This window comes from Dermacentor variabilis, chromosome 6 (genome assembly GCF_050947875.1).
Source record: "Dermacentor variabilis isolate Ectoservices chromosome 6, ASM5094787v1, whole genome shotgun sequence".
In the NCBI taxonomy this organism is placed as follows: Eukaryota; Metazoa; Arthropoda; class Arachnida; order Ixodida; family Ixodidae; genus Dermacentor; species Dermacentor variabilis.
Window position 1 is genome coordinate 13,551,444 of NC_134573.1, and position 12,047 is coordinate 13,563,490.

The 12,047-nt window shown below is 47.8% G+C and overlaps 1 protein-coding gene across 1 annotated transcript in view; it reads left to right on the forward strand.

Moving 5' to 3' along the window:
- LOC142584089 (uncharacterized) overlaps positions 1-12,047 on the forward strand; it is a 445,388-nt gene that overhangs the window by 288,135 nt on the left and 145,206 nt on the right. The window contains exon 3 of the mRNA XM_075694266.1: positions 680-744. Within this exon, the coding sequence (XP_075550381.1) occupies positions 680-744 (65 nt within the window). The remainder of the gene's footprint in view (positions 1-679; positions 745-12,047) is intronic.

The window sequence follows — 12,047 nt, forward strand, 5'->3', positions numbered from 1 at the left end:
CCAGCTGTAAGGTGTGTGATAGACTGTGGTTTGATCACAACTTCACGCAACAGAAGAGTGCGCGGAATCCAGAACGGAAACTCGTATTTAGAAGGACGACGACAACGAGACAAGGCTCATGAAAATCGCCCTAAACACCATTTCAAACTTGCGAAAACAACCGCCAGCTTCCCTGTTTTGACAGCTTTCACTGCGTGTAACAGGTTTTATTATTATTATTATTATTATTTAATTTCGCAGTGTGTCCGCGCCGCGATCGTCCCGTTCGTTGGCGCGTGCGCGGCTCGCGCGAAAAGGGTCTCCAGAGACACGCAGTGGCTGCAAGAACCGTCATCGCAATTACCATGGCGTTCTGCTTGCCACTGCGGGCACGAGCGTTGTGCGCCCGCCTCTACAGGCGCACTAGCGTTCCTGCTGAGCTACGGTGTGCCGAGTGATACGAGCGAAACAGATAATGAACGATAAGCTCGCGTTATCTCAGACATTGTTGGGTATACGTGGATCGAGGTGCGACGCTTCTCACCTGGCCAGCAGGTGCTGCTTCGCGACGCACCAAAATGTCGGACGTGGTTACAACGCCGTTCGAAGTATCGAAGGGCAATATTGCTAGCGGTGTCAGTGCTTTGCCCTTTTAGCGCAACCGCCAACATATTTGCTGTCTTATATGTGCATTTTACAGGTGAACGGCACTTCCATGTTTCGGAAGTAGTGGTGGACTGCGCCGCCCGGGTCTACGGCGAAAAGGTGAGCGCGCCGCAATTCCTCTTCAAGGAATATGCCTCAACAACAGCCCACACCAATGCTTAGCTGTCCCTGTTGTGGAAGCCCAAGAAACGGCTGAGCCTTCTGCACCTCGGCCTATAACAACAAAATCCGAAAGGCCTGGCGGGAGTTCGCCAAACGGGATGCTGTTTATTTGAATGGGTTGAGAGTTCTTGATGAAAAATTACTGCTGGTAACTGTTTTCAGTCGCGTGAGCACCTGCACCTATCCCATTCAGAAGGGAAACGATGGGCGCACAATGTTCAGGCGTATCTACACCCTGTCTTTCACTAGAGGCGAAGGCGACGGCCGTTTCCGTCTCGCCGGCTAATCCCTACGACTTGATAACTTGATAACTTGATAATAAATTTAATTAAAACTTGATAATAAACTTCATAAGAGGTACAAAATGAAGGTTGTACAGGTCTACGCCCCTACATCCAGTCATGATGACCAGGGAGTCGAAAGCTTCTACGAAGACGTGCAATCGGCAGGGGCGTAGCCAGGGGGGGGGGATTATGTGGCTTCAGCCCCCCCCCCCCCCGAAATTTCTTGGAGCTGTCATGCGCCGCCGACTAAAACAACTCCCGGCGCCGGAAATCATGCTCGATTTGTCTAGAATGTCCTTAATTCGCGCTCGAAAAGACATTTTAGCACGAACATTGCGAAATCGGGCTGGATTTCGCGGAAACGCCCATGCATCGGGAGTGACATATCGTAACGCAAGGAGCCCCACCGAGCACAAAATTTCAAGGGCGTTTTGATGGCGAGCGGGCTCGTCTCGGCATCTCGCGGAGTCTACGGAGCGCTTGGATTTCAATTCTGAAACTTTGTGGGTATAAAGTTCTCATAACATTCTGATGCGAAAGGTGCATTGACATTTCCAAAGTCGTGCTTTAGATTTTCAATTCCAGAACTTTGTGGGTTTAATGCTGTTGTAAACATTTGACGCCAAAGGTACATCGACTTTTCTAAATTCGTACATCGGGCCATACAACGAGACAAGCCAAATCAACATACTATCAGACAAGTTGACAAACCACGCAGCGAGGTCCGATGAGACAAGGCGTTGTGGTGGCTCATTTGTGCCGCCAGGTCACAGATAAGAATATGAACATTTTTTTTTCACCTGCGCCAAAGCATCCATGTCAAGACCCTAAAGCCATCATTGTAACTAAGTTATTATTTATTTTTCTACCTAGACTTTTATTTGCGAGAATACATTGAGCCTTTTTCTCTTTTTTTTTTTTTTTGTTCTCGCAACCCGCGGGCTGCCGATCCAGCCAGAGCGCATGCGTTTTTCTCGTGCTGCATCGACAAACGCGCGGCGCACTTGGATGCACGTTCGTTTTTCTCTGGCCGACTGCATTTTCACCTGGCAGAGTTTTGAACGCTTTCTGGCTAACAGACAAGAAAAAGAAACAATGCATAGTCGCTCGCCGCCAGTACTGCGGGGAATTGACGGATTGCAACGTATTCGCTTGAGCGCAACCTCTCCGGAAAATTTTGTCTCACCGGTGTAGGATATCGAGCAGTATGCGTCTGGTTTTCTGTGGACCAAGCGTCACACGTTTTCTTCGATATTCCTTCGGTAGCCACACTAGGTGCCCAAAGTAGGCATTCATTGTAGCCAACATGCCTTCCTTTGCGTTATTATATTTCGCCGCCCCCCGCCCCACAAAAGAAAAAAAGAAGACATTGTTGCGGCGCAGCGAATTGTCGCATGGTGAAAGTTCGATTTTGTTACTTCCTTTGCGGAAAGCAATGGGCCACGGGATGCTTCAGTTGCCGGATACTATTATAATATTGCGATAGCAGCTATATGAAGACTCCAGGCGCATTCCTGCCGTTGCCCTCATGTTCCGTATAAATAAAGGCCAAGGGCGATAACATACTGACCGCGCGCCGCATGCTCTATGCGCGAGTGAAAGCGTGGGGGGAGGAGGTGAGCCGACGATGGTGGCTCAGTCTTGTGTGCGCAAGGGAGAAAAGCGGGGAGGAAGCGCGCCGCCTTCCGTCGCACGCGATACATTTTGGGAGTGGAGGGAGGGGGGAGGGGTGCTGTGATCTGTGAATCTGTTGTTGCACAACCTGTTTATTTGCCTTGTTTGACGCATTATATATAGGACTTTTTCTTAGGTACGCAGATTTATTGGAGACTTATACGTATATTTAAACATCTTGCTGCGAGGTTTTGTGTATATGCGCAGTGAACTTTGTTTCCAGTGACAACTTTTTGCCCTGTCACAAGCTGTATCCTCAGATTTGTATATTCCATTGTATCTTCGCATTTCTAATGTACGAAGGCGATTCAAATGAAAGTGAGACAAACCGCCCCGCGCAATAATGGTTCGGTTCATTATTTTCTAGGCATGCGCGTAGCACATACGCATCTCATATACAAGTGACATGCAGAAGTGAGGTTAAATGTTCTTTAATGCTCTAATAGACTGGGTTGAACATGGTTGCGTGACATAATGGACACTCGAAAAGTTGAACAGCTTGGGGTCGTGGGGTTTTTGACAAATGAAGATGTTTCCAAAAAAGAAATTATTCGCCGTATGGCTGCAGTATGCGTTGAACATTGCGTTTTATTGGCCACTGTGAAGCATTGTAGCAAACTGTTCAAAGAAGGATATGAAAGTTACAAAGACGATCCATGGCCGGGCCAAAGCCACCGTGCAATCACCCCCAACACAATTGAAAAGGCTGTGATTGCTCAGTGGCTATGGTGTTGGGCTGCTCAGCACGAGGTCGCGGGATCAAATCCCGGTCACGGCGGCTGCATTTCGATGGAGGCGGAATGCGAAAACACCCGTGTACTTAGATTTAAGTGCACGTCAAAGAACCCCAGATGAGGGTGACGACTTTTTGTCTGCAAGTGTGCCCGGGGATGACTCATGGTGCCGCTACTACTAGACTGAAACACTACGGCAAAGCTTACAGTAGAAACATTTGAATTCACCACTCCTAAGGAAAACAGAGGCCGTCATTTCTGCCGGAAAGTGTCGACTTCTTTTTAGATCGTTAGGGGCCATTATTGATCGAATTTCCTAAACCTGGAGAGGCTCTAAATCGTTTCAGATATTGTCAAAGGTCGGTTCGGCTGCGTGTCTCAATCAAGAACAAATGACGTGGAAAATTGAGCATTGAGAACATCTTGCTTCACGACATTGCCCGTTCCCACCTCGCGGATGTGGTTGGCACAAAACTGGCAAAATTCAAGCGGGAAACGCTGCAACATCCCTCATGCAGCCCAGACCTGTTGCCTTGCGTCTTCCACATTTGATAAAATTTGAAAAAAAAACTGCTCAAGGGAACCAGATTCGTGTCGGAAGATTACGTGTAGTCATTTACAGATTTTTGAGGCAGCAACCCAATGAGTTTTATGAGACGGGAATTACATGACTCGTTAGTAGGACAAGTGTCTAAATACTCATGGTGACTATTTTTAAATAAAGTACCCCGTTTGTCATATATTCGCATTGACTCACTTTCATTTGACTCGCCCTCGTATATTTTGCAGAACTCCTGCTTTTTATATGTGCTCACTGTTGCGACCATAATTTCGGAGCAATTACTCGCAATACACAACCGGTGACAGCTGATCCTGCGCAATACACTATAACAAAGGAAAGCGTCATTGAGATTCTCCTCTGGTCGTTGCATATGTACGAAAATGTAAACAAGGTTGCTGAATGACATATTATATATATATATATATATATATATATATATATATATATATATATATATATATATATATATATATATATACATTTGATCCCTCGACTTATTCTACGCAAAGTGAGCCCCCCACGAACGAAATTTCTGGCTACGCTACTGGGAATCGGCGATGGGTGGAGTGAAAACAAAATACACTATACTATACTGATGGGCGACTTCAATGCCAAGGTAGGCAAGAAGCAGGCTGGAGACAAGGCAGTGGGGAAATATGGCATAGGCACTAGAAAAAGCAAGGGAGAGTTATTAGTAGAGTTTGCGGAACAGAATAATATGAGGATAATGAATACCTTCTTCCGCCAGCGGGATAGCCGAAAGTGGACATGGAGGAGCCCGAACGGCGAGACTAGAGATGAAATAGACTTCATACTCTGCGCTAACCCTGGCATCATACAAGATGTGGACGTGCTCAGCAAGGTGCGCTGCAGTGACCATAGCATGGTAAGAAATCGAATTAGCCTAGACCTGAGGAGAGAACGGGAGAAATTGTTACATAAGATGCCTATCAATGAGTTAGCGGTAAGAGGGAAAATAGAGGAATTCCAGATCAAGCTACAGAACAGGTATTCGGCTTTAACACAGAAAGAGGACCTTAGTGGTGAAGCAATGAACGACAATCTTGTGGGCATCATTAAGGAGTGTGCAATGGAAGTCGGTGGTAACTCCGTTAGACAGGATACCAGTAAGTTATCGCAAGTGGCGAAAGATCTGATCAAGAAACGCCAATGTATGAAAGTCTCTAACCCTACAGCTAGAATAGAACTGGCAGAACTTTCGAAGTTAATCAACAGGCGTAAGACAGCTGACATAAGGAAGTATAATATGGATAGAATTGAACATGCTTTCAGGAACGAAGGAGGCCTAAAAGCAGTGAAGAAGAAACTAGGAATTTGAGAGAATCAGATGTATGTATTACGAGACAAAGCCGGCAATATCATTACTGATATGGATGAGATAGTTCAAGTGGCTGAGGAGTTCTATAGAGATTCATACAGTACCAGTGGCACCCACGAGGATAATGGAAGAGAGAATAGTCTAGAGGAATTCTAAATCCCGCAGGTAACGCCGGAAGAAGTAAAGAAAGCCTTGGGAGCTATGCAAAGGGGGAAGGCAGCTGGGGAGGATCAGGTAACAGCAGATTTGTTGAAGGATGGAGGGCTGATTGTTCTAGAGAAACTGCGGCAATTCCTCATCACCTCGAGCGTACCGGAATCTTGGAAGAACGCTAACATAATCCTAATCGATATGAAAGGGGACGCCAAAGACTCGAAAAATTATAGACCGATCAGCTTACTGTCAATTGCCTACATACTGTTTACTAAGGTAATCACAAAAAGAATCAGTAACACCTTAGACTTCTGTCAAGCAAAGGACCAGGCAGGGTTCCGTAAAGGCTACTCAACAATAGAGGATATTCACACAATCAGTCAAGTGATAGAGAAATGTGCGGAATATAACCAACCCTTATATATAGCTTTCATTGATTACGAGAAAGCGTTTGATTCAGTCGAAACGTCAGCAGTCATGGAGGCATCACGGAATCAGAGTGTAGACGAGACGTATGTAAATATACTGAAAGATATTTATAGCGGCTCCACAGCCACCGTAGTCCTCCTTAAAGAAAGCAACAAAATCGCAATAAGGAAAGGCGTCAGGCAGGGAGATACGATTTCTCCAATGCTATTCACACCGTGTTTACAGGAGGTATTCAGACACCTGGATTGGGAAGAATTGGGGATAAAAGTTAGTGGAGAATACCTTAGTAACTTGCGATTCGCTGATGATATTGCCTTGCTTGGTAACTCAGGGGACCAATTGCAATGCATGTTCACTGACCTGGAGAGGCAAAGCAGAAGAGTGGGTCTAACAATTCATCTGCAAAAAACTAAAGTAATGTTTAACACTCTCGGAAGAGAACAACAATTTACAATAGGTAGCGAGGCATTGGAAGTGGTCAGGGAATACATCTTGTTAAGGCAGGTAGTGACGGCGGATCCTCATCATGAGACGGAAATAATCAGAAGAATAAGAATGGGCTGGGGTACGCTTGGCAGACATTCTCAGACCACGAACAGCAGGATGCCATTATTCCTCAAGAGAAAAGTGTATAATAGCTGTGTCTTACCAGTACTCACCTACGGGGCAGAAACCTGGAGGCTTACAAAAAGGGTTCTACTTAAATTGAGGATGACGCAACGAGCTATGGAAGGAAGAATGATGTGTGTAACGTTAAGGGATAAGAAAAGAGCAGATTGGGTGAGTGTTGTAAAATGTGGTATCAAACCGCCGCATCATGTGCGCGCTGTCAATGCGCAGGCGCCACGTTCTTTTTCTATGTTCACTCCTCATTTTCCCTTTCCACTTTTTGCTTTATGTATACGTGCATTAAAGTCTTGTGCGTTGTTCTCGGCTAACCACTGGGTCGTCAACGTCTCCCTTCTTACATGACGGCAGCAACGCTGCCGCTGCTATGTTACAGTGGCGACGAGCCAGGAAGGCACCCACGCAGTCAAGGTAGAACCCAACGCTAAGTACCTGGAGACAGCCGTACAGCTGACCACGATGGCCTCCTACATGCTTCCGAACTTCGACGACATCGCAGATAAGTGGAAGCCCTACCTCATCAAAGTGGAAGCGTATTTTGAAGTTAATGCCATTTCGGATTCTACTAAGAGGAGGGCACTTCTAGTGGCTGCTCTTAGTACGTCGACGATCCAAATCCTAATGGGAAGGATAGCACCTGCAAAGCCCGCTGCCCTAAGCTATGACGAAGTAGTCAGGGTATTGAATGACCACTATGACCCAAAGCGCAACGAAATCGCTGAAAGTTTCCAGTTTTTCAACCGCTGTCAGCAGGAGAATGAATCCATTCATGATTTTTTTCGTTGCAATTCGGCGCATAGCAGACAATTGCACTTTTGGCGACTCGCTGAGCAGGCTACTTCGAGACAGAATTGTCTGTGGCGTGCGTTCAATCGCTGTGCAAAAGCAACTTCTGTCAAAGACAGAATTAACGCTGCAGGAAGCGGAGTCGATAGCAATAGCCGCTGAAACTGCCGAAAAAGACGCAAGGACAATGTCCGCAGACGTACCGCCTGTGCTTAAAGTGGAAGCACATCGCAAGCTACCATCGAGATCAAGCACGGAAAGCGCAGGGCGACTGGAGTGCGGAAGGTGTGGCAGTTTTAGACACGACAGCAACAGCTGTCAACAACAGCAACAGCAACAGCTGTTACTCTTGTGGTCAGAGGGGTCACTTGGCAAAAATGTGCCACAGCCGCAATGGTAACTGTGTTCCCAGCAATCGGCGAGTCCATCACGCGAAAGCCTTGGCGGTGGAAGACGCCGTTTCAGAAGAGAACAGCGATAGTGCGCACATCTGGACGTTGGCGTCAGCACGAAAGAATGCTCTTCAGCCACCAATTGGACGCACGTTTAGGTGGGGAGACGTGGATTTATCCATGGAAGTAGATACCGGTTCCCCGGTGTGCGTAATATCGCGACAGCTTTTTTATAAACATCGCAAATGCTGGCCAAGCTTGAAACCTTCACACGTGAAGCTATCCTGCGACAATGGAAGATTGCCGGTGGTGGGCGAGCTTTAACTTTGTGTAAAATACCGTGATATTTCTGTTAACTGTGCCCTTGTAGTGCTAGACTGCCCCAGACCAAGCTTATGCGGCCCAGACAAGCGGGCGTTCCGGTACTACAAATGACGGGTGAAGGCGAGGCCACGACGAATCAAGTGGACTGTCACAGGATCCATGCCATCCGCGACACATACCAGGACGTTTTCTCGGAAACCTTGGGGTTGATCAAGGGACCACCAGCCAGCCTCCTGCTGAAGGGTGACGCTGTTCCCAAATTCTGTAAGGCGAGACCTATTGCATATGCTCTACGTGACAAGGTGTCGCAAGAACTTGACCGGTTAGTGTCGCTGGGTGTAATATCGCCAGTCAAGCATTCGAATCGGGCGACGCCCATTATACCCGTTCTTAAGAAAGATGGCTCGGTCAGAATTTGCGGTGATTTTAAAGCTACTCTAAATCCTGCTTGCGCCACGGAGCAGTACCCACTTCCGGTAATTCAAGATATTTTTGCGTCATTAGGAGGAGGCCAGTTGTTCAGTACGCTCGACTTGCGGGATGCTTATTACCAGGTGCTTTCAGACGAGGAGTCTCGGAAGCTTTGCGTTATTAACACTCACAAAGGCCTGTTCTGTTACAATAGGCTTCCGTTCGGCATTTCCTCGGCTCCCGCAATTTTCCAAAGAAAACTTGATACCATACTGTCTGGGTTACCTGGCGTTCAGGCTTACTTGGATGACGTTCTAGTCGCGGAAAAGGTTGAAGACTGCGGAGCTCGATTGCAGATGGTCTTAGAACGGTTCAGGGAGCACGGCGTGAAGCTGAGATACGATAAGTGTAAATTTAGCCAGCCATCTGTCGCTTATCTTGGGCATCGTATTGATCGTACTGGCCGTCACCCAACTGAGAAGAATGTGGATGCTATCATGAATGCCCCTAGTCCCGCAAACCTAAGTGAGCTGCGTTCGTTCCGTGGCATGATCTCGTTCTATTCAAAGTTTTTGCCGAATATGTCAGATACATTGTTCCCATTGTACCAGTTGCTAGAGAAAAACGCACGCTGGCAGTGGAAGTTATCACAGGAATCTGCATTTCGCAAGGCAAAACAGCATCTTCAGGACGCCGAGGTCCTTGTGCATTTTGATCCATCGAGGCAACTGAAGTTGGAATGTGACGCATCCGCTCGTGGTATAGGCGCGGTTCTTTTTCACACAATTGGAAGCACCAACAGACCAGTCGGGTTCCGTTCAAGAGCCCTGACAAAAGCCGAAAGAAATTATTCTCAATTAGAACGTGAAGCACTGGCACTTGTTTTTGTGGTGACTAAGTTCCGGGATTATCTTTTAGGTCGAGAGTTCGTCCTGGTTAGCGACCACCAGCCACTTCTAGGACTGCTGAGGCCCCACCGCCAGACGCCTGCCATGGCTGCAGCTCGCATCCAACGCTGGGCCCTCTACCTGGGAGGCTACCGTTACAAGCTCGAATATGCTCCGGGAAGACTGCTACTGAATGCGGATGCACTGAGCAGACTGCCGCTGCAGGGCTCCGATCTCGTTACGGAACCTGACCCTGATGAGTAAGTATTTTGTTTGAAAAGCCTGGATGAAGGGATAGTCACAACACGTGAGCTGAAGGAGCTGACCGCCAATGACTCAACCTTAGCTCGCGTAAAGCAAAACGTGTTACACGGGTGGCCGAAAGGCGCAAAACGACTTGACCCTTCCTTGGTCCCCTTTGCTGATCGCAAGTTGGAGCTATCTCTGGCACACGAGCTCGTCTATTGGGGACACCGTGTCGTCATACCTTTCGCAGCTACAATTATTGCAGGAAACGCATGAGGGGTCCTCGGCAATGAAAACAGTGGCGCGGTCCTTGTTTTGGTGGCCAGGAATAAACCGCGAAGTAGAGCTCACGGCAGCGCAATGCGAGAATTCCATTGCCAATTTGCCTATGCCACCAGCGGCCCCGCCGTTAAATTGGCCTCAAACGCAGGAGAGATGGTCGCGGGTTCATGTCGACATTGCGGGACCAATAGAGGGTAAAATGGTTCTCGTGGTAGTATATTCCCACACTAAGTGGATAGAAGCAGTGCCGCTGAACCAGGCTACTTCGGCAACCACCATTGACTGCCTACGGGATATATTTAGCCATTTCGGGGTACCAAGAACCCTTGTATCCGACAATGGAACACAGTTCAGCAGCCAGGAATTTGCAACGTTTGCTGACAGGAATATCAGTACACACCTAAGAACCGCCCCCTATCACCCGCAATCAAACGGAGCGGCGGAAAGGGCAGTACGGGCAATCAAGGATGGTCTCCGGAAGATGCGACGCGGAAAGCTGGAGCATACCCTCATGCGTTTTTTGCTTAATTACACAAGGACCCCCAGAAAACCGGAAAGTCGCCATAGGAAATGCTGCTGGGGTACCAGATACGATCGCGCCTGGACACCTGCTTCCCTGCGACGACTGTGTCTAATTCTAAAGAGGAACATGACGTGTGGTTGCCTCCAACAGACTGTAGTGTACATGTCCGCAACTACGGCTCAAATGGTAAATGGATACCAGGACGGGTAACAGAGACATCGGGAGGACGGATGGTCACAGTGGAGACTCCTCAAGCAATCGTGTGGTGTCACATCGTCCAAGTGCGCACCCGTACTGAATCTTCTCCAGATGAACCACCAGGAACCGACCCAGGCTCGACCAGCAGAGACAGTACTCAGAGCGCACCTTCACTCTGCCAGGAGCCATCCGCGAGCTCCGACGACGCGGGAGAATCTTCACCCCAAGAAGTGTTTCGGGACTTGGACCACCAGGTGCCTGTTCCAACACTCGTGGCATCCGGGGCAGACCAAGTAACCATGCAACCTGTTCGACGCTCCACAAGATCCCGCAAGCCAGTGCAGCGTTTTTAAGAGGGAAGAAATGTAAAATGTGGTATCAAACCGCCGCATCATGTGCACGCTGTCAATGCGCAGGCGCCACGTTCTTTTTCTATGTTCACTCCTCATTTTCCCTTTCCCCTTTTTGCTTTATATTTACGTGCATTAAACTCTTGTGCGTTGTTCTCGGCTAACCACTGGGTCGTCAACGTCTCTCTTCTTACATGACGGCAGCAACGCTGCCGCTGCTGTGTTACAGTGAGTGAACACACGCGAGTTAATGACATCTTAGTTGAAATCAAGAAAAAGAAATGGGGGCATGGGCAGGACATCTAATGAGGAGGGAAGATAACCGACGGTCCTTAAGGGTTACGGACTGGATTCCAAAGGAAAGGAAGCGTAGCAGGGGGCGGCAGAAAGTTAAGTGGGCGGATGAGATTAAGAAGTTTGCAGGGACGACATGGCCACAATAAGTACATGACTCGGGTTCTTGGAGAAGTATGGGAGAGGCATTTGCCCTGCAGTGGGCGTAACCAGGCTGATGATGATGATCGGCGCATGGCGGCATACGATATCACCTACATCGCGATTGCTGCCAACAAAACAGGCATGGACACTTGTGTTGAAAGCTACATTTGAAATTCATATCTCCGAATGAACCTGGTTTTGGCAGAAGTATCTATTTCCTCGCATTACACTCTAAGAAAAAAAGAGTAAAATGTGATTCACGGCAACTTGACTCTCTTTTTTCTTCCGAAGACCCACTTTTGGGCGAGTAGAGTCACAAAACAGGAGTCCACATTTGCGCATGGGTCGTTTGACTCTCAAAAGCACGCGAAGAGTCGTTGTGGAAGATCTCGATTCCTCTGATATTCGAGATGAGTCTGGCGACAGAAAGATGATAATGCAGGAGAGGAAATACCAGATAACTTCTTCTGTTTTAGGCAGGCCCTCGGGTTCCTGCCCTGGTTTTAATGCGGTCTATAATTCTTTCATCCTTGTCATGTTCTGCAATTACTTCTAACTCTATACATTGATGTTCCTTAACCATGGGCCGTATTCTTCCAAT